The sequence below is a fragment of the Chaetodon auriga genome, chromosome 6 (genome assembly GCF_051107435.1).
Source record: "Chaetodon auriga isolate fChaAug3 chromosome 6, fChaAug3.hap1, whole genome shotgun sequence".
Taxonomy (NCBI): domain Eukaryota; kingdom Metazoa; phylum Chordata; class Actinopteri; order Chaetodontiformes; family Chaetodontidae; genus Chaetodon; species Chaetodon auriga.
The window spans coordinates 20,555,585-20,579,309 of NC_135079.1; the positions used below are offsets into that span (position 1 = coordinate 20,555,585).

Below are 23,725 nucleotides of genomic sequence, written 5' to 3' on the forward strand. Positions count from 1 at the left end.
CCTGACTGGGCTCGAAGAAAAGACAGAGAGAATTAGATGCACTCTCAGAGAAATAGCCCTCAGCCCCCTGACCTGGGCCTGTAGTACCACCCCCCTACACACACACACACACACACACACACACACAATAACACAACACTCAGCATAAGTAGTAAAATTTTCATTGATTTAACCTTCAATGCAAGCAGAACTCTGACCGCTGAGTCAAAAATTACACAATCCTGCTCTTTGACACGACAGCTCACTGCTGCAAACCGTCATTTATATAATAGTTTACATACTTAGACTGAATACACAATGTTCTCTTATTTCTGAGAGGGGCTGAGTAAGATTTGATTTAATCAGGGTCAGTTTTCAGCAAAAATACATCTGACAAAGATACTGTTGGTTGTTATTAGAGATTTCTAACTGTACTTGCATTGCTGACTCATGCCGTTCTGTGATGCTCAATAGCTAAAAGGTGGTTGCAAATATTTTGACAGTTGGATGACATTCTTCTCGTACTTTGTCCTTCCCCGAAAAGAAAAGACAAGAGATGAGACAAGAAGAGAATATTAAGCAGCGTTGGAGTGAGTGGATGGGTTGTCCTTCCCCCATGGAGTGGAGATAACATTTAATATCTTATGTTCTTTTGTAAGAACTGTATGTTATGTTGTTGCAAACTATACATACATATACAATATATCACTGGATTTTAATGACAAGGCTGGCAAGACATTATTTTCTTCGTATTGTAAACAAGCCTCATGAAAAGACCAAACCAATTAGGAAATGATCATCCTAAGTATTGTGTGTGTATCCAAAGCCTGATATATCTTATTCCTGTGAACCAGAGAGCTCTATTGTCCAAAAATATCAAAAACATGTCAATGCTGACAACTCTATGTCATTAATTCTGACACAATTCAACATACACCATCCTTTCTACTGTAAACACACAATAGAGCACCAAATGTGGATCTGCTCTTGAAAATTGTCCCAGTCTTTCCAGTCTTTGAGAAACTGACCAATTTTTCATTGGTTGTGGTAATTTCATGGGATTTAAACATGTAAACATGAAGAATATGAGTTAGGAGGACCTCAAGCAACTTTCAGGTGCTGCCAAACAGATGGGACCTCATCCATGCAGCCTCCTGGAAAGAGAAGAGACAAAATTCAAGCACAGCGTCCACACAGAAAGGAGACGAGACAGAAAACTGTTCACACAAAGGAGAGACAAGAGGTGAAGCTGAATCTCCTGGACGTCCAGAGCCAGAGGGCACACGACAGCCAGTGGTCCAGCACAGTGAGCCGACATGAAAAGTTAGGACAAGGATGAGAAATGGTTCCAGCTCCTCCTTAGAGACGTTGTTTTGAAAAGAACAACATTGAATTATTTGAGACTTTCAATGATTATACTTTGCATATTTCAACGCCTTGTAGGGGCGCTGTCTCAGCTCCTCTGCCACTGGCATCCACTTAGAGCTTAACCAAGTTAAGCAGGAAAAACTGGGAGATACACTTTAACTAAATGAAAAGATAAATAGGAAAAGATATTCACATCTGCGCACCTTTACACAATGATCTGAATTTTTGCCTACTTTTGAAATTCTGCAGTTGCTGTTAAAAGGGATTCCTATTATTTTACATTTCAAACAACCCACATACAACATCCATGTATAAACTTCAGATGTAACAAAGCCTAACCTACAAGTACAATCAAATCTATATCTACAATGTACGCGAAGGAGATAGAGATGATAGCAAACAACAGACTAAGCTGGTTAAGGGTACAGCAAGAAGGTTGGCCAGCACAGTTGGAGGGGCCTCTTACTCATAACACAACAGTAAGAACTTTTTCTTTCCGCTGGTTGGGTGTATAGACTGTCCTTAGTTGGAGTACACCAGCATGGGAAAAGGGACAACACTCAGAACAGAACTGGGATGACTGATTGATAGGATTCATAGCAAATTTCCACATACAAAAGTGGCTGAAAACAGATCTGAATATTTAGCCTGAAAATTTACCCTGTTTACACATCATGTCTACTGCAAGGTGCAAGAAACCTGAACTGGATCACTTTTACAGGACAGCATGAATATTATTTAACTTAAAATTTGCTAATAGCAACAAAGATGTGACGAAAATCATGATTTATTGCAAGAGCAGAAAACACTAGACGACCCTTCTGTGCTAGCCAAGGTAGGGAACGCTTGATTTGAGCTCACATTTAGTAAGAATCAGGTTGGAAATGGAACTCAGCAAAGCAGTAGAGCAATATAGCAAGTAACTGAACACGTAAAGTATCGGTATCATCCAAATGCACTTTGTAGTTATCCACTATATTAGTCAAATGTCGTTGAAGTGTACTGCAAGAGACTGACTGAGGTTACAAACAGAAGTTCGAGGTGTTTTAAAGGCACTTACCAGGAGTCTTTAGGCAAACCTAATTTGATGAAACAGTGAACAGATCCCAGCATGTCAATTCAATCTTCTACCCCAGAGGTCAGGTTTGGCAACACTGTTTACCTTTCTATAATCAGTAGATAAACAAGGTCTTCCATCAGGCCGAACAAACATGGCGAGCTCTGTGAACTTGAGGAGGGAGCAGCAAAGCTGTGTTGTTGTAAATATTCAACCTGCTACAGTTTGTAGCTTTTTGCTACAAGGTGGATTCACTCTGTAGGCGTTCTGTTTAATAGGAAGCTGATCTAAACATGTTGCATAACAGTGATTTGGCGAAGGGGAATCAAGGTATATTGGACAATGGATATCAACAGACCTTTTCACAGCAGAAAATATGACTTGCCAGGCAAGTAACACAAAACACATTAATGGTTTCTCAATCATTAAATGTCTGAATAATACATTTACGTGAACTATCATGCGCAAAGCTAGGCCGTGGAACTGCCTCACTTAAACATCTAAGACAGGTCAAAATGTTTTCCATAATAAATGTGCATTAAAGCCACAGTGAGACTCCTATGAGACCCTGAAGGATGATAGAAAATGACACAAAACTCTTAATCAAGCATGCAGCAGCATCAATGGCCACTAAGTCAGTCTGCTCAGAAGATGCACCACTGAAACCTAGCATACACCCTAAGCACATACAACACGTGTGAGCAGTTGCCTTAAGACTACTTTGGTGCAGGGTTGGAAAAAATATGGACGTATACAAAACACAGGTCTAGGGTTATGCTTAATGTTCACTTTATCTTGTCAATCGGGGTGGAATTTGATTCAAGTCGAGGGGCACTGGGTATATTTGCTGTGAATTTTGGTTGAAGAATGAGAGTCTATAGCTGTGCTAATTGCTTTGTGAGGTTGTATACATACAGTGGTGGTTTGAGCTAAATGCAGCTGTTAATATGCTGATGTTTAGCAGGTTCACCATCTTAGTGTCTGTCACATCTCCAGCCAGCTCATAACATTCCTTATGTTGTTCTGCTGTTTCACCTTGCCACATACCAACTCTTAGTAAGCAGTACTTACACCAGCCCATCTCCACTCATTCTCTGCCAGTTTGTCTGGCTTTGTTCATGCCTCACTGTGGAGCCCTTTTGTTACCTGCCTGCCTGAGACGGGGGCACCACTGAGTGGGAGAAGCAACCTCTGATCTACACATTGCAGTGACTCATGACCAAAGTCGAGGTCCACTGCACCACTCCAGTCATCCACTTGCTTCTCTTCTGGCTCCTCCACCTGGCACGTCAAGTGGCACTCCAGAACCCGTGCAGCTAGGCCTGACATGCTTGTCCTGGAGAACAGGAAAGGCTCACCAGTGGTACAGAGGGTGCAGGTGAAGTGAACAATTGACCTGGAATTTCCGTCTCACTCTCTGCTTTATGCTCAGCTCTTCTTGTATGGACAATTCCACACCAGAAATAGAGTGAGGAGAGTGAATGAGAGAGTCAGTTTAGCAGTAAATGTACAGTGCAGGTTACAGCTTGTGAGTGAAGAAAGGCTGCAGATTGTCAAGACCAAAGTGGAGTACCTGTGTGTTGTTTCCCAAGTGCTGGGAAAGTGAAGGGGGTTAGCCCCATGTAAGAATTAACTCCAGCCTGAGAGGAAAACAAATATCTGGTATCTCCCCCCTTAATCCCCAGTGATCTCCCTTTTTGTGGTCTCCCACAGCAGATCAGGCTTTTGGTGAGTTAAAGAGATGTTTCAAATCTGCTCCCAATCTCACTCTCCCTGACCCTTGTCAATTTGTGGTATCTCTGAAAATTGGGTCTGGGGCTGTCCTCAGAGAAGTCATGGACATGCATATAACAACCAAAAAAGCTTCACCTGTGTGTCTTTTTCTCTCCCAAGCTTTCACCCCCAGAAAGGAACTGTGAAATCAAGAACTGGGGGCTCGGGTCAGTCAAACTTACCTTGGGGAAATGGAAACATTGGTTTGAGTGGGCGGGACAGCTTTGTGGTATGGACTGACCAGTAGAAGCTGGAGGACACCCACTCAAAAACCCTGTTAACCCAGGTGGGCACATTTCTTTAATTGGTTCAAGTTTTCTCATTCCTAATAACCAGGATCAAAAAACCTTAAGCCTGATGTCCTATTTTACCAATTTGAGTCCAAAAAACTCCCCACCTCAACCTCAGGAAATCCTGCATCATCTGTGCTGTCTCCTAGCCTGTTGACAACAAGGTAATGTATTCTCATTCTGAACATCCTGCACCTAGTGCCAGTCGTCTCTTTATGCCAGTCCAATACTTTCTCTAGATCCACCTATTTTAGTCCCCTGCCTAAATTTCCTTCTGCCAAGGAAACCACTGAGCTTATGCTGAACTATGTTTTCACCTGCACGGCCTCAGAAACTTTGTCTTTGATTGGGGCCTCCAATTACTTCTCATTTCTAGGATGATTTTTGCAGTCTTCTGTGAGCCACTGTCAATCTGTCCATGAGCTTCCAGCCCTAGTCCTATGGCCAGGCTGAGTGCGCAAATTAGGAAATTGAGATGGCTCTGAACTGCATCTCCACCCCTAATCCCTCCTCCTCCTTGTCCAAACAGCTTCCCTGGATTGAATACACCCACAACACTCTTGCCAGTTCTACTACTGGTGTCTTCCCCTTCCAGTGCTCCTGGGGTTACCACCTCCATTTCTTTCCAGATGAAAAAGGAGAGGCTTGAATCCAGGAAGCCGGCAGCTCAGTTTGTGGGCACATCTCCCATCTCCTAGGCCCTGAACCCACTGGGTGGCTGGCTCCCCTTCTCCCAGTTCATGCGCACCCATTCTAACTTTGTTTGACAAAAGTCATTACCCTTATAGTGAAGGTTTGCTCTCAGTTAAACATTTCTTTTAGACATGAGCTTCACTGAACATACTGTCATCACTTATCATAATGCTCTGTGCCGGTGAGACCTTGTTTTTAATAGAACTTCATTCATTAATGTGTGTGTGATTTTATATTGAATGTAAAATTACTGGAAATTTCTGTTTAAGTGTAGAGTACAGAGCTGTGAAACCGGACAGATTTACTTTATTGGGGATGGACAGGGCAGAAGAGAAGCAGTGAGAACATTCTTTAAATGAACTGAGTAATGAATCTCAGACATTTATATTTGTCTTACAGAGAAGATTCACAGCTGCCAGAGCCCAATGAACCACAAGCAGCATCAGCCCAGAAGCCATCACCTCTTTCTCAGCCTGCCATCGGGTGAAGAAAACATGCACAACATGCAAGAAAGTATTGTAAATAGTGTGTTCTATTCTGTTTTTTATAATGTAAATTTAGTAAAAAAAATAAATAAATAAAAAAAATAAAATGGTTGTAATGCCTCATTTTTCTTTTGCACACATCCCATGAAGTTTGATATGTATGTAGTATGCAGTAGTAGTATGAAGTCACTCAGTGAAAAGTAGAGGGAACACTTCTACTTTTGTGACCCTTAGTCTTTGACAACCAGTTTTAGTATTTCACAAGAGATCTTAAGAATTTAAAAAAATTGGACTTTAGCTTTTCAGCTTTAAGGCCAAATTAGCTCTTTACACACTGCTCTAGGACAAACAGGTGCCTCATTAGGCAGAGAGGTGAGATTTTTCTGCAATGTTTTACATTATAACACATGGGTATCATTTTATTGGTAGGTAACTTTAAAAGTCATTCATTCAAAATCATTGACTAAACACAGTAGGATACAGTTTCACAAGATGAATGCCCTCCAAGTCTCAACATTGTAATCCCAAACCTGCCTGCATGGCAAGTCTTCATGCCACTGCACTGAGTATAATGAGTGCAGCGCTTAGAGCATTTAATGCTTTCCACCTCTTGACACTGTAAGCTCTTGGACACTAGGTGGCACCAGTGAATTTAGCTGGTAGGAAGCCAACTCCACCACCTCTCCACGTTCATATTTAATGCAGCAAATTTGGAAAAACAAGTGTGTCACACTGGGGTCCCTGGTTCAAATCCCTGGATGGCATGAAACCTATGACATGAACCAGAGAGTGGAATCTGAGTTCACTGACTTAATGGAAATGTAAGATTTTCAGCAGCCTACTGTTATATTTGTTTTTCTAAAAAGTGATGAGTGTAGACAAACCTTGGAACAGATTTCAAACTTTCTCATCTTATGACTTTTGTAAATGAGTCATAAAACCTTTTATTGCTATATCTTAAATTTACCTTGATCAATTAATGTATCATGTTGTTACAATATAGAAATACAGATATTAAAAAGTTTAATCCTGACAAAACATCAGAAACAGTGGGAACACTTTCCCCCACCTGCTGTTCATAGTCTTGTGTTGATGTAGTGTAGTGAGTTGTAATGACTGACAACAAGTTCAGCAAAATGTAATCTATACACAGATCCATTAAAATTATGTGTCCCTAAACTCTAAATATATATCATAGTCTAATACTACTATTGTACTTTGTAGGTACCTTTGTAAAGCCATAACTTCAATCTGAGTCATCCATGCAGGAAACCAAAGCGGTCCGTCATCAGCCCAAAAGGATATCCTGGCTAATCTCATGTCTGTATCACATTAAAACAAGGATCAAAGTCCAGGACAATGAATGCACTCAACAATAGCATGTATTACACACTTCGAGATTCAAATTTTGAATAATATATGATATCAACTTCATTGGGATGACATGCTGCTCAGGAAATTACAAGAAAATCAGAATTTGAACAAAACTCCAAATTTTTGAGAATTTCATGAGTGCCAAGAACTGAAGAAGTTCCCTAGCCTCCCATTCGAAGACAGTGCTATGTAGAACATGGAAAAGTCTACAACAACATAGATACAAACTAAAAAGCGTAAATACAAGGTTTTGACAAAACAGCAGAACCCCCCCCCCTCTTTTTTTTTTTTTTTAGAAAGGCATCAAACAGTTCATCTTAAACTTAACCTTACTGAACTAGTATTTTTTCCTTTAACATCAAAAAGGGTGATTGTTAGAATAGATAAAAAACCATAGATGCAATCACAAAGTGGTAAAACTAAAACTTCACTGAAAATTTAATTTTACAATATTTGACATTTTGCAGTACCTGTTAGATACTGAACATATTTATCTTATCCTATATTTACCTAACGATCTTTTTATTTATTTGTAGTTATTGAATATTCATGCTGTTGAAACTGGAAGCAAAATACATATTTTAATCATTTCTATCATTTTATTTTGACAGATTTAAAAGAAAATGCTTGTTTTACACTGGATACATGTCAACCAATAGGAGACGAGTGCGGTGGCCTATGTCAGACGTAAGGGGCGTTCCAGACGCACGTTTGCTCCTCGGTAGTAAGCAGAGTTGACTGTAGCGCTCGAGCTCCATTGAAAGTGGCTGCCCGCTTCAGAGACACTGCAAGCGGAGAAGGGGGCGGACCGGCGAGAGGAAACTTGACAGAAAACAATAGCAGTCACTCAGCTGACCTCCATACAGCTGTTATTATTAATCGGCGTTCATATTTCTGAAGACAGGTAACTGTGGTCGCTGACAGACGCGAGAGCAGTTGTGGCGGAGGCGCGCCCAGCGAAGGAATATCGTTAGCAGGAAAAAACCGAGAGAAAGGTGAGGTGACGGCACGTTTGGGAAGAAGAGAAGGAGGGCAGTGACAAGTGAGCGGACTCAGCTACAGGTAGCCCTTCGTTAGCTGTCGTGGCAGAAGATATCAAAGTGCAGGCGGGTCATGCGGATTTCTCCGGTCGCTGATCGGAGCGCCGCGTCGCAGCAATAAAACGGTGGAAAGAGAAGAAGAAGCAGAAAACAGAAGAACCAGACCGCTTCTCTGCCCCTCTGTCAGTCCGTCCGAGCGGGCTCCTAGCCACAGGGGAGAGCGACCATGTCCCGGAGAAAGCAGAGCAAACCCCGGCAGATAAAGCGTAAGGATGAAACAAGTTCATTTCTTCACGTATTATTGTTATTATTGTTATTTTTTTTTTGGAGTAGCTGGTGGTGCGTGCTGAGCCACGCGCGCTCCGTGCAGAAGCCGCATGTTTTGTGCGGCGCTTCTGTTGAACTGAGCGTTCACCACAAAGTTAATAAGTAGTATGAAACCCGACTGTAACGACTGACCGTCTCGTCAGTAGTTTTATGACACCGTTTTATTGGCAAATATCACCTAAAACACGACCCAAAACAACCCAGCAGACTGAAAGCAGGCTACAAGTTAAATGGAGCGTCGCCACAGTGTTTTCTCAGAATAACAGAGTGATGTAATGTTAGCCTCCACTTTTTCTCAGACCGTTTTTCAAAATTATCAAAGCGCCACTTTGGCAGCGTCGCTATCTAGACTGTGCAAGAATAGAAAAAAAGTTTTCATTTATTACCCAGTAAAGAATGCTTTGTCCATTGGCAGCTAAACTGTAGCCGTGGCTTCCTGTTTAATTCTGTTGTGGAAACGTCAGTGTTCTCTGAAAAAGCCGATGTGAGCAGAGATAAAGCAGCGATCCGATGTGAGCCCAGATAAAGATTAAAATTGGATGTTTTTTATTTGTTTTCTGTCTGAGGCAGCGCCGAGGCCGCCGTTGCATTTTCCCCCTGGCTTTTCACTTCTCTTTCCAGAGATGGGGCGTCAGATAGGCCGCCTGGCTGATCTCTCCGGCTGATAGCTGCTTACAATTGGATCTTTTTTTTCATCTATCCTTTTAACTCAATAATGCATCTTAGGTCCGCTTGAAAGGCCTTTTTCTTGGTCTGGCGCTTGGCTGGTCTCCGTGCTTGACGAGTTCTTCCTGTTTATAAAAAGTGTGAGGTTTATCGCTGGTGACTGATGTTCAAAGTTGATATAAAAGCATATTAATGATGTTGTCATTAACCCGCCCTTGTGCTTTGTGAGGCCAAAGGACAGGTCTGTTACACTCTGAGCTGATGAAGAGTCCCAGTCTAGATTTAATGTCATTACACTGCAGATGAAGGATTAAGGAAAAAGTGCGCATGTGTTGCTTTGGAGGTTGGATCTGAAATGGAAACCATGACATCAGCAGGATAGTTTGTTTAGTAAGTGATCACATTGAGCAAATAATAATCTTGTCATCGGTGATAGTGTCACCGCGTTCCCAGGAACTGGTGTCTGAAAGCAGCGTTTGGAAGTTTAGGCTGTGTGGTATCACATCATACAGTTTCACACAGTATTAATGAGTTCACACGTCTGATCGCAATAACCTGATCTTATGACAGCACGTGTGTTTTCTCTGCCATGTGTGATTTAAAAAAAAATCTGCAATGGTTAATGCAATAAATGATGAAGAATTCATTTTTATAGAAGGCTCAGACCTAAATCACAATAAAAAAAAAAAAAGATTTTAATAATAACTTACAATGCTAACAGCGTCTTAATAAGCTCTGGGAGGTCAAAGGTCCATTTTGCCAGAAAAAAATACCATCGCCAAGTCAGGTTAATTCTCTTTGCCAAACTACAAAATGAAGCTGTTGGTTGTTGTCGGGTTAATATGCTCACCGTGTACCACTTTCTGTACTATTATTGCCCGGCCGAAGATAGCTTTAAGTGATATCCTTGACAAAGGTGCAGCACTCAGAGTCGGCTGTGTCTGTCTGTCCTCCAGCAGAGCGTTGAGTCGAGCTCTACCTGAGTGATCCAGGTTATTGCCTCTCTTCAATGTCAGACAGATAGCTAGCAAGTAGCTTGGTAGTTGTTGAGTGTAAATGGCTGACAGCTTTCATCCACATGATATAGTTGTCTGCCATCCACTTCTCGGGTTAGCCGAGGAGGGTTGAACCCAGGGCGACTGGACTTGGTTGTGGCTGTAAGTCTAATGACTGTCGTTACAGATTCAGAGCAGCTATGAACCGGGTGGTATCAGTGACCCCACAGAGTGTGGTTTTGATCAGAAAAATCGCAATTAGATATTTTCCTCTAATCGTTTAGCTCTGTTGCAAAGGGTTCTGTAGCATTAGCTTGCAAACCTGGAAGAGCAAACGTAAAGCTCTCGGGTTGCTCCCTGCAGATGTCGATGGGATCCTCATTCTTAACTCGAGGATGTGGTTCAAGCTGCTGTTAGCTGCCCGCTTTCTTCAACAGGACGCCGTTGATAGCATTGAACTCATTGACGACATCTATCGTGATCAAGCACATCTGCCCGGCTGCCATTAAGGATTTCTCTTGGTGTGCCGCTGCAAGTAGTCTATATAGTCATTCACTTTCTGTTTTTTAATATATTTCCATAGAGAGGCTTGTCAGCTGGCACCTACAGCAAAGCCTGGAGATGTATTCCAGACCCTGAGGCTGATAAACCCAGACTAGACTTGGCGTGTATGAGAGAGAGAGCGAGAGAGAGTGTGCGTACATGTGTGCATCTCAGGGGTGTCATGGCCGTCTTTATCAGTGCTTCTGGTCCACTATGCTTCCCCGTGCACCAGGCCCCAGCTGTGGTTGAGGCCAGCCAGCCTCCCAGCCCCATGACTCTCTTGTGATTTGGCAGACATTTTGATAGGAAAGAGTGAGGAGCGATAAGGACTTTGTTCGGCTGGGTTGTGTGGGGGGTTCAGCGGGGGTGGGGGTTGCTGGTGCCTCCACTACCACTACTACTGTCACTACTAAGGCGGTGTTGTTGTTTTGAGCGTGCTGCTCGTTGTTACTGATACGATGAATTCCAGCCAGGTCACACTGTTGTTGGGTCGAGTTTTGTTATCACTGCAACACACCTTTGACTTCCTTAATGAAAAAGATTCATAGCACACATCGATATAGATGAGTAAGTGTCAACTAGTTGTTCTTTTCTCATCTGTGTGTCTTTACTGTGTGTTTGTCTGTTTTGATGTTAATCTGCTGTTAATGCAGTCTCCTGTAGCAGCTTCACGGTTAAAGCCAAAGTTAAGTTGTTAAACCTGTACCCCAAAGGGTGGTAGGGTTGGGCAACTGGACGACTGTATTTCCTACCCGAACAACTCAGCTGGTGATGGACTCAGATTTTTTTTCTGGCCAATTTTTGTCACTTTATTTTGGTCATGATACAGTGAGTGATCCACATTAACAGGGATTTTGTCACCAAAATGTAGAGCACCGAGGCCAGAACCAATGGTGCAATAGCAGTAAGTGATAATTACATATTATGAAGACAAAACATTATACAGTCAACAATCAGGAGTCAGTGTCTTGAAAAAAAGTACTGAATTTATTAAGACTGTAACCTGAATGTTTGACTTTTCCACTAAATGCTGTCTGATTTAAATAAAAAGAGGAAACTAATTTTCTTAATTGTTATTGTTATATTAAGTCTGTAAATAGGTATTAGAGGGTGATCGAGAATAATCTGAAAAAGTTTCTACACTCATACAGCTACTAGCATTTGAGTCTGAGATCATAAGAGCATCAAAAAAATGACAAAACACTTTTTTACCAGTTACACGTGAAACACACTGAGGAGAAACTTGGCAATGTGAGACGACTAGTCTATTCTTGTCAATAGATAGACTGCAGACACACAGCAGCTGACAGAAAGAAGAGGGCGAAGGACAACGAGGATGCTGAGCTTTCAGGTTTCATCAGCAACAGGCACACGAAGGGCAACCGTTTACTGTCATGCTCTTAGAAACTTAGTACACTTAGCTGATAATTAGTTGATCGGCCACCATCAGTAATCAATACAAACGCTTAATATTTTATTGAAACCGTTAATCAAACCAAAAGCTAACTGCAGTCACTGGATATCAGACAAGCTCATCATACTTAAGTAGTTATGCAGTGTTTCTATGATGACAAAATGTTAAAAAGTGTACATACTCTACAACTCTGTGCGTGACCATAGCTAGCTAACACTGAGGCAATATCGTGGTAAATGTTAAAACACGTGTGTCAGTACTTACACCGTACAGTGCTTAGCTGTTCATGCTCATCGTTGTGATATGTTATTGCAGTTCTTAATGTGTCTCTATGAAACAATGGTAGTTATAATGTGCTGTGTAACCCAGACTCTTCTGTCAAACACTGCTATCATTTTTGCATGGAGATGTAAAGCATTTTGAATGATGAGGATTATATGATACACTATGATAAAACCTTCTAACTGCCTTATAGTATCTTATGAATGACTTTAGACATGACCTTCATAGGAAGTGTTGCCTGTCGGCGGTTGTTGGCCTGACACCTTACCTGAATGCGTAGTAATCATAAAATGCTCCGTCACTCTGATATGTTGCAGCCCTGATGGCCTACCAATAAACTAGGCTGTTGCTGTTCTCTTCATTTACACAAGATGGAGTAAACTAGCGAGCTGTGCTGAATGCCATGAAAGCAAACATAATGCGAGGACATATTTTGATTCGAGACCAGAGATGAAAACATCTGGAAAACTGTAAGGCTACTGCGTTGTTAGTAAATTATCATCCATCTGCAGATAAATATGTAAATATCTTTGCCAGTTTATTCAGAGAAGGCTCTTATTGCCAGCCGCTTGCAGAGGAGTGTTTTTTTGAGTGTCAAGCAAGCTAATTGGTTGTATAAAAAAATGCAAATGTTAAACTCAGAATCTGTACAAGAATGAAAGAATCAGCTCCGAAGGTTTCCGAATGACCTTATGCACGCTTACTTTTGTGCAGCATGTTTGAGCCGTAACATCACAATTAATCATTACCATTAAACTGAAGTCACCTGTTGCTGTCATTAAGCGAGGCAGCCGAGGTGCTGTGAATAAAACGAACAATGTTTGGTTTTACAATGGATTTTATGATTCAGCTACGTGGGCGGGTTTTGAATTCATTTGAGCTAATTACACGTCAGTTGTCATTCACTTGAACTTGATCTTTTGGAACAGTGGCAGCATTATGATAACGTGAATGCTACAGGTGCTTCCTGCAATTTGGAACCTATAACCTCCATAATCAAGGTAAACAAGTGATAAAGGGCTGGGTATTTACCAAAATGAGAGACAGAGACTATCAAGTGCTGAAGGTTGGCATCGAATATCTGGCCAAACTAGGACTCTTGATGGCTCTTTTATCAGAAGATTTCACTAGCAATTTTGCTATTTTTAGACTTTTTTATTCGAGCAAAGTTCTCGCACGGTCGCAGCGAGTCTCATTGTGATGTCAGTCCAAACGCACAGATGTACTGTCAGAAGTGTACAGTGATGTAGTTTGCAGCTGCAGAGGCACAAAGGTTTTCCCCCTGATTCTCTGACCTGAAATAACTTTTGTAAAAACCACCAGAAAAGCAACAATTGACAACAACTCAACCCCCCCACCAACCAACCCAGCCACCCAACCCCCACAAACACACACCCGCACACACACACACACACAGCAGAGCAGTACATTAAGACATAGCATGGATATCTTTTTCAATTTTTTCCCCAACAACAATGGATTAAGTCCAGGGCTTTCTGGAGGCCCATAGTTGAGGAGGAGAAGCGGGTGTTTGTGTAGCAGATAGATATTTGTCTGTGTCTCTTTGTGCGTCATCCTCCCCAACGGTTGGTGATCTTTCAGCCTGATAAGGCTTCTCTCCTTGATGGAGAGATAGGAGGCAGGCAGGCAGGCAGCCCACTGAGGCTGGATCCCTGGGCTTATATTTTGGCGGTTGAGATGGGAGACGCGATAAAACTTGGCGGCGATCGCTGCTGCTGATATCGCAGAAAGCAAAAGAGGGAGAGAGAGATGGGAGGTTGGGCAGATGGAAGGAGAGATGGAGGATGGAGGGCACATTGTAATTACATCTGGCTGTTGCATGCCATTTTCCCAGCATTGTCACGTTGTTGTCTGTGGTTTTGTTTGCGATTGACTGGGGGTGGATCTCCAGATAATTAAAGAAGAGAAAAGCGGAGGGAGAGAGGGAAAAGTGCGGCGATAAGAGGGAGGAGAAGAGGAGGAGTGGAGGTAGATAGTGGGAAGAAAGAGATAGAGAAACAGTGAAAAAGTGTGTGGAATACATAGCTTGTAGATGAATGTGGTGTGGTGTGTTTTTAATGGCAGCCTAGCCAGCTCTGCTGCTCCCCCACCCCTCTCTGAAAGATGTTTGGGCTTGATAAGGAGGCCTGCTGATGGTAGATAGATAACACCCTACAGATCCACAGTGCTGATCGGGCCTCTGTGCGTGTGTGTGTGTGTGTCTGCGTAAGTGTGTGTGTGTGTGAGAAAGCTTGGTTCCTATGACATCAGTGCTAGAGCTCAGAGGTCAGCATGAATAATACGCTGCCTCCCACGGCTTAAAGCAAACCAGGACGCCTGCAGAGGCCACACAAGGAAATCACCACACCGGCCTCCTCCTCCTCCTCCTTTTTCCTCCACTTCTTCTCTTTCATTTCTTTCATTAAACTGCACTTAAACTTCTTTAAAGCTTACAGAAGAGGTGTTTTTAGATTCTTTTTTTTAATTACTTGAGACAAGTTCCGGTTGAGTGAGTTGCAGATGTGTGAAAGGAATGTCTTACTCTGTTGTTCCTTTATCAGTCGCCTGACAAGCATCGGGTCACGTGATTGTTATATGGACCCACAATTGAGAGATTAATTCTTTCTTTGTGAGCCAAAGTGAAATAAAACACAAGCATTTCTAAATTCCAAGCACACACAAACACACACCCAGAAGACTCATGCAGCGCCTTGGTGGTTTTCTCTTGTGTTTTTTTTTTTCTCCTTCTTTGTTCTGCTTTTAGCTTGATGTGAACTTTCGATAAGCCGCGGGGCCTGATCTCCGGTGCAGATAGAGATCGCCAATTGTGATTAGAGTTGTTATCAGGCTGCAGCAGGCAGGAGCCGAGTCTCCACCGCAATAACAACAGGCCCAGGCAGGAGCAGCTGGGGTCTGGACCCTGGCAATCAGTTCCAGCCCTAATGGGATTAATGTTGTTGTATAATTAGATGATAGGTGTGAATGCATTTCTTTTCTCCCTCAATCTTTTCTCACTCATTCAAACCCCCCTCGTTCTTTCCTCCCCCTTGTCTCTCCTCTCTCTCTCTCTCTCTCTCTCTCTCTCTCTCTCTCCTCCCTAACAAGCATTGTCATTGATTAATTTAATTAAAATTAATACCACATATTACTCATTCCAGATTCTGTGTAAGATAGCGCAGACATGTTGGGAAATTTTGGTGTGCGTCGATGATTATCTCCAGGGTGATTTCTTTTTTTTCGTTTTAAATATTCTTTTCTGTTGAAGGCGTAAAACTTGAAGAGCGTACAGTAAGCGGGAGGGGAAGAAAAAGAGGAAAATAACAGCATCAGCAGGATGACTCGTACTAGGTTGATTGTACTGACAGATATTAAACTAGCTAGATGGTGACTGATTGTGTATCGGACGCCAACATTTCTCATGCTCACGATGAAATTACTTGGTGTGAGAGCTGCATATCACTGCAATCAGTCAAACCCACATGTGCGCGCACATACAGTATAGTATCTGCGAGGGGGTGGACAGAATACAGTGAACATTTTAAAACAAAGAAATGATCAAGTTTGCAGTGAATATTCAAAGCAGCCCTGAATGGATCTCCTTCATACATAGTTCCCGGTAAATTCCTGGGATGACCTTTTGCAGTGTTCTCATATGCAGCTACGTTCAGGAACACTTCTGTCTCGTGCCCTTTCACATATGCCATGGCAATGGCGGAATAGATGGGGCAAGGGACAGTCCAGCAGATGGCAGTAATGCAACTTTTATGGGTGCCGACTACCATAAAACTCAGCAGAGGAAGAAGAAGATAGTTCAAGGTGGGATGTACATTTCCATGGCAGAAGATGTCTCTTGTTATTTTCAGGAACATGGCAGCAAGGAGCTACTTTTGTCTCGTGCCGATGTTCGCAAACAAAAGAACATGTGTTGCTTGTTAGTCATCATCCACATTGGCAAGGCAGCCTTCAACAAGTCAAATACGTCATCAGTGGAGTCTTGTGATTCGTTTGCTCACGCCACAGGAAAGCGTCTTTCGTCAGATGGCGGTAACCTCTGCGATAATACTGCTTTCAGTCACAACACATTCTTTTACCTGAAATGCTACTCGGTCTTGAGGTGTGAAATTTGCGGTACAGATTTCCGTTAAAGAATTAGCAGCAATTTTTAGTCCCTTTGTAGTGTGTGTGATCATGATACCTCGTGAATTTGCCTGTGTTCTCTCTGCTCTTGTTAAAGGTGTTAGCTTCTTTTCATTGATGTGTGTGTTTGCATTGTATCTGAGGAGCGCTGGCGGAGTGTGCGTCTGTGTGTGTGCACTTCCAAATACACCAAAGGGGGAAGTTGGCAGGGTTACAGAGGAAACACCGTTTGTGTTCGGTGTGTGGATGAGTTATTACCCTTTCCTGCTATTTACCCAGGGGACGGCCTCATGGTGAATTATGGTGCCCCAACTCAGTGCTGTTGTAAACGGTTTCACCCTTGACCTCAGCGCTGACGACTCCATAGATGAGGGAGGGGAGAAAACATTACCCGGACCAACAGTAGCATAATCTACGTCCAAACTGTTTGCTCTAGCAGTAATTACCACTCTGCCAGCTCTTCCCAGGGAGCTTTGTGAGGGCTTAACTCACGGCTGACATGCTCTCTATTAGAGACGGTGGATGTTTTACGAGAGTAACTTAAGAATCTGAGCCTTCTGCTTGAGCTGTTGTCCAATCGATGCACAAAAACGCAGTTTTGAGGATTCGTGAAGGTGCGGCGAAAGTCATCAAGGTTTTCGGGATTTGTCAGTGATTAAATGGTGTCAGAGATAAATGAGAATGCCAAGAGTGAGGGGAAGAGTAGCAGAATGACAGAATATAAACCTCACTTTATCACAGAAGACTGAATGGAAGTCACTCATTTGGGCTGTAAGGGTTAAAGCAGCTGTGTGGGTAGCTGTTGGCTGGAGGAGCTGTATTTATGTGTGGGATAGCTGGTGGGTCACATGGCCAGAATGACTGTGGACAGTGGAAGGACAGACCATTTGCTCCTACTGTGCTGAGAGTCTGTTCAGGGGTGTTAAGGCAACCAGGGCAAACAACACTGCCTGACCTGCTTTTACAGCCACACACACACACACACACACACACACACACACACACACACACAAACCACTGCTCTTGTTCTCACCGACCGACAATAAATGCAACTGAAGCTGCCCGCCTTAATTCCCAGATCGGCAGTATTAAACCGGACAAACAGTTAAAAGGTCAGTGGTCAAAGGTCACAGCAGTCTGACAAGATGGACCTACACTCCACCGTCCCTTTGACAGGTCATGCAGTGTGTAATACACACACATTAGTTTGCACTGACCTTTGACCCTCTGTGCACCTGCTCTCTGTGCAGTCAGCCATCAAGTGAAAAAAAGCCTCAGTCATGTCACATCATCACTGTTGAATGACGACCTTGTATATGTTAAGTTTTAGTGTATTTTTAGCTTTTTTTGTAAGTATTTCTGTCGCGTATTCGTTTGGGTTTAATGGGCAATGCGGCAGGGTACATATCTCACATTGACAGTCCCTTGTGAGAAGTACAGACATTAGTACAGACATACATGCATTGATCTAGCATTGTGCAGAAGGAATTTGATCTTCTCAGCTGTGTTCACATCATAAACTGTAGAATAAATAGTGGACAGAGCCACTGCGACAGTACCTGTTGGTTTGTGGACAACTGTTTTGAAGCCTCGAGTTTGGCATTGTGACCATTGTTATCTTGTTTTTTTTTCTTTTGGAGCTACAAATGACCATTTTTGGATGAGAGGGTGGAGCTGCCATGGGTATGCACTGCTACAGCCACACCATGGTAGCAACTCGTCAATCACAAAGTAGCCACGCCTTAAAGCATAGCCTGGGACCGTAATTTACAAAGTGAACATCATGCTGTACTGAAGAAGACTCATTAGAGATAACAAATTGAGAAATATGCTCATTTTCACTAAGGCTTATTTACAATTGGACTTTTTTTTGCAACCAATGGAGTCGCCTCCTGCTGGCCATTAGAAATAATGCAGGTTTAAGTAACTTCCGCTTTTCAGACCCAGACGCTCTGTCCACTTATTGTACAGTCTATGGTCACATGCTTAGTTGCCTGTGTACATGTAATATATTGTGTAACATACTGTACATACACTACACTAGTTTCACATTCAGTTACAGTATTAACTGTAGTCTTTGCTGTGATCTGAATCTCACCTGAACACCTCTGAGTTGCTGAAAGAGGAGTGAAATATTTCAGCTGTATACTGTAAGGAGCAAGAAGTTTCCAAGTTGAGAAAAAAGTTGGAAGAGATCAAATGACGGAAACATGTTCAGTTGATGTGTGTGTTCTGGTGCTCTCAGAAGGCCACGTCCTTACTCTGTGGAGGTGTGAGGGTAGAGCAGCTGGCTGACCGTTACAAACAACATGGAGCAGCAGGCACATGGTTTTCTGGATAGCTGATATTGATTTAATTGAATGCTACATATAAATGATGTTTTTTCCCCTCTTATCTTTGAATTACAACATTTTCATTATGAAAATGTGGCATTTCCTCAGGAGGTGTGTTGCTCGGATAGAAAAGACTTGTTTAAAGAGCATGCAGATGATTAAGCACCCAGGCCGGTGATGAAAATGAAATGAAATCAAACACAAAGCCCAAATAGGTACAGTAACATGCAGGGAAAGAGGAAGAGGAAGAGGATGAAGAGAAGCTGACCGTGAGGGAATGAGGAAGCAAAGGAGGGTTAGAAGGAGGAAATGGGAAGGATAGGAGGGAGGAGGTGATAAGGGCGACTCGGCCTCCGAGACAATGCGAGTAGAAAGAGGAGATGCTGCAGGAGCCTCCTGGGAGCCACCTTAACAGAGGAGGTCTAGACCAGTGGCTCCTCTCGCTGTCTGTCGCCACACACACACACACACACACACACACACACACACACGCACAAAACCAATCTGATTTCATAAAAGCAGCACTGGTTCCTTCGACCAACACCTTTCGGGATCACGATTCTCAATGAGCCCCACAAAATACCCATCATTTATCTTCAGGTGGTTGACATCAGTGATGACCTGCTCGGCCGCAAAAATTTCAGGCTTTTTGAAACTCGCTTTCGGGTCTGCTGATTAGCCTGTTTACTTCATTGTGTTGTGAAAATGCAACTTGTTATCAGCTGTCAGTTACGGACCTCTGGAAGCTGAGCCAGTTGTTGTTGCAGTTCCCTCTGACTGCCAACAGAGGATGATAAAAGTCATAAGTCACTTGTTTTCCATTTAAATACAGCATTTATGTATTGGATTACATTTAGGAATGTAAGGCTGACCAGGGCCACCTCTCTCTCTCTCTCTCTCTCTCTCTCTCTCTCTCTCTCTCTCTCTCTCTCTCTCTCTCTCTCTCTCATGTCTCAGTGTGTATATTATGAGTCATGTGAGCCAGTAGTGTTGCAGTGATCCGGGTCTTTGGATTGCTTTGTGCTTGTGTAAACCGTGGTGCTCTGGCTCCCCGACTGATAAGTGAACTGCCAATCAACTGGCTCTGTGTGTGTGTGTGTGTGTGTGTGTGTGTGTGTGTGTGTGCGTGTGCGTGTGCGTGTGCGTGTGCGTGTGCGCGTGTGCGTGCGTGCGTTGGGGCTGGAGTTGTGTGTGTGTCTGGCCTTACAGTATGCTCTTAGACTCTGTGTGCCACAGGTGAAATCACACCATATTTGGAACATTTAATGTTAATCAGTTACTGTAAAAAAACAATATTTTAAAAGGGAATTCACTCTCTGAGAGGATTCAGTGTAAATATACTGTACATACATCTTTTTAATTGGGTTTTTATACTAGAACTCTTTGGGCTAAAGATTATCATTTGTATCTTAATTATAGCTCATAGTGTTCCAGCTCTGTGCTGTTGTAGACTATATTGTCTTTATTTTGAATATGACATTCAAATAGTCACTTCGCTCGTGAAGGCTTAAGAGCCGGTGGAAACAGTGAGGGCTTGTGTTTGTCAAACACCACACCGCTGTCAGACAGCTGGGAGTCAAACCCCCCCAAGGAGTCGTAAGATGGTTAACAGGATCGGGAATAGGAAAAAACATTTCTGCAGCATAGTTTATTTTGTTTCATTTTTATTATAAAATACTGGGTAGTTTTTCCTCTTCAAGCCTCTTAAAACTGTTCATATAAATCTGAGAAGCAACTCACAGACACATGAGCTACAACAAGCACGGCAAGTCAACGCCGCTGTGCTTTAAAGGGTCACACATGAAGTAGTGGCTATTTTTTAAGATTGATTAAACTGCTGATTGTTGTAATTCTGTTTAATTAATCTGCCGATAATCCACCCTGTCTTCCCAGAGTCCTCGGTAGCATAATTACATGTCTTGTTTTCTATGACCAAAGAGAGATTTTCAGTTTACAATGATATAAGCTGGTACTTGTGATGTTTAGCATGTATTTTGTTTCAGATTAATTTAGGGTGTCTGGTGTAAACTTAAAGTCTTGAGTGGTTTCTTCTCTGCAAGTTCACATCAATACAGTGTCATTTTTTTGTACAGTGAACTAGTTTGAAATCTGTTAAAGGTGCACTTTACCCAGAAAGGTCAGTTCACTAGTCGCAGGGAGTATTACTCAGCCCGTGAAAGCTGTTGTTTGACGTTTCTGTGACTCCGGAGAAGCTTTCCAAAGTCTGAGAAGATAACCTCCGTGTGGGCTTGAAGACAGGGGGAACTTTTAAAAACGTGCCATTGGTTTCATTTTGGGAAGTGAAGGATGCAGAGTTTTCCTGCTGGAAACAGATTATTTGAAGGCTTAAATGCTGTGGTGAGATATGGCCAAATTTCAAAATGGTCTATATCACATGCGGCAAGATTTTTAGTATGTGCAATGAAAAGTAAATATGCAACACTTTAAAAAGAATCAGCACGCGCCTTCATTTTGATCCTGTCTTTAGAGTGTTTTTGGTGAGACTGTTGGGAAAAAGACATTTGTGCTCTACGCTGACACGTTGTTTCATCTTCTCTCTCGATAGACGCAGATAAAACCTGAGTGATCTATCTAACTAACTTTATGTAATCTTTCATATTAGTGAAGCCCTGTTTAACATGATTTGTTATGGACATGCTGATTTAATAAAACTTAACAGCCAGGACAGACAGGAAGTCAGACAGTAAACACTCCTCCAGTGTGTAGACGCAACAACAGTGTGCAACACAATGCCACTGCGATATCAGGCTAAATAACAAAGCCTAATGGTTTTTTTCAGTTTGTTATGATTTTTGGACCTTACCACCACTCTGCCACCCTCACCCTCTCACCTCCATCTTCAGCTATTCCATCAATTCATCCTTTCTTCTTTTTGCTCCTTTTTAAATGACCTCTTCTTTCTCCTTTTGACTGACCACTTTTTTTTTTTTTTTTAAGCTATTCCCTCTGTCTGTGGGGTGTCCAAACATTTTCCCTTGGCGGACCAAAACTGAAACTTAAATGTGGGCAGTGGGCCAAAAGCAAACACCTATTATGTTGTGAAGAAGCGAAGTGGTTCAGGGATCCAGATTTCCCTTAATTGACTGACTTAATGGCAAAGTGTCACTCCACTCACTTGGCTCAGATTATGAAGAATAATGAATAATTAGGGATCGTACATATTTAAAGGGCATTTTCACCTCTCAAGAATAAAATGAGATAAATGTTGATTTATTTGATGATTTTTTTTTTTTTATGAATGTTTATATTATCTAGCTGACCAAATTGGGCTTTGTGGCGGACCAACTTTGGCCCGTGGTCCCTGCATTGGACAGCCCTGCTCTATCTCTTCCCTTCCACCTCCACTTCTCTATCACCCCTTCTTTCATTCTATCTATCTGCCCCCACCTCCTCTCTCTCTTTCTGTCTCCAGCCAGACCCCTAGCCTTGGCGAACCAGGTCTTGGCGGTATGATAATGTGGAAAGTTGAACTGGCCCCATTACAGCGAGGCTGATGGTAGGGCAGATAAAGCTGTTGATAATGGGTGCAGATAGCGCTGACACAGCGGTCCAATAGCCTAGCCCTGCCCCCCCCTCCCTCCTCCCTCACCCCCTCAACCCCCCCACCCCCCCATTATCATTCCTGCCCACCGATGGGCTCCCAGAACGCTATCTCCTCTCCATTTCCACTCCTGCGACAGATAAGAATGGAAATACTGACTTCATAGCTGACTGATTAAAGTGTCTGCCTTTCTTGATAATACACAGATAAATTATGTTTTTTTTCTTCCTCTTCTTCTTCTTCTTCTTCTCCCCCTCTCTCTCTATCTAGAAAAGGGTGGGGCGCAGCAGAAAGAAGAAAAACCCTCTTCTCTTTGCATTTCTCTTTCCTTTTGTGGAGATTTTTTTTTTTTTTTTTGGAGGAGGAGGGAGATGAAGTGCAGAGAGGAAGAGAGAGGGGGGGGATTGAGAGATTCTGTAGTGGTCATACGACTGGAAGAAGAGTATCGTGATGTGGAAGTGTATTATATTTGCAGATCATGTGGGCTGTAAAGATGCATGACACCAGCATGGGCACAGAGATCATTGCAGAATGGCCATCAGTACCAGGCTGAGTATAAAGAAGACTTGTATTACTGGCTTTTCGAGTCATTATAAAGGCAACAAGAGTGTCTGGAGGAGGTGTGTGTGTGTGTGTGTGTGGGGGGGGGCATAGACATAGAGATGGAGCGATAGAGAGAGAGTAGGGGCAGACAGGCCTATTTGCAGCCCAGTGAACTCCCACTGCAGCTACAGCCGTTTCCAGGTTGACTTTTTATCACTGATTGCTCCAGTTTGATACCAGGAAAGATCCCTGATGGATATGCTCCCTGCATCCAAATCCTGTAACCCATTTTCTTTTTATCCCCCCCCCCCCCCCCAAACACACACACACACACACAGTAACCTCTATCTCCCTCCCCTCTCTTATCTTTAGCTCTCCAGCTCTCTGTCTGTCCAACTGAACTTCTGTCCTCCTTCTTCTTCCTCCTCTCACCTCTTCCTCCTTCCCGTCACTGCATCATCACTCCTCCTTCTCATCCTCCATCAGGATGGTGATGATGATGATGATGGTGGTGTGTGCTGTCTGTCAATACCTGGGTTTCCGGTCAAGTTGTTGGTTGTGAGTTTTGACACACTGTGCTGGAAGAGATGAATAGAAATGACAGGTATCAGGTTTTCACCATATTGAGAGGAAACACCGACATCATCAGTTAAAAAAGTGTCACATACTAATCAATTGCGGAATCAGATCAATAAAATCAACCACAATTATTGTAGCAATGTTTCTGCAGAATTTCAAGATGAGTGCATCACATAAGAAGAAATACCCCAGACAGTAATAGCAGTAGTTCTGTTTGTGGCCTTTGGCTTCATTAGATATTCGGTGGAGTGGTAGGCGGAGAGAGGCGGTTATGGTGTGCAACAA

General features: G+C 42.8%; 1 protein-coding gene across 1 annotated transcript in view; it reads left to right on the forward strand.

The window, feature by feature from the left end:
* Positions 1–7,778: 7,778 nt before the first annotated feature.
* The window catches only part of zfpm1 (zinc finger protein, FOG family member 1), a 97,985-nt gene continuing 82,038 nt past the window's right edge, over positions 7,779–23,725 (forward strand). Inside the window, exon 1 of the mRNA XM_076732658.1 lies at positions 7,779–8,325. Coding sequence (XP_076588773.1) covers positions 8,286–8,325 — 40 coding nt within the window. The 5' untranslated portion in view covers positions 7,779–8,285. The remainder of the gene's footprint in view (positions 8,326–23,725) is intronic.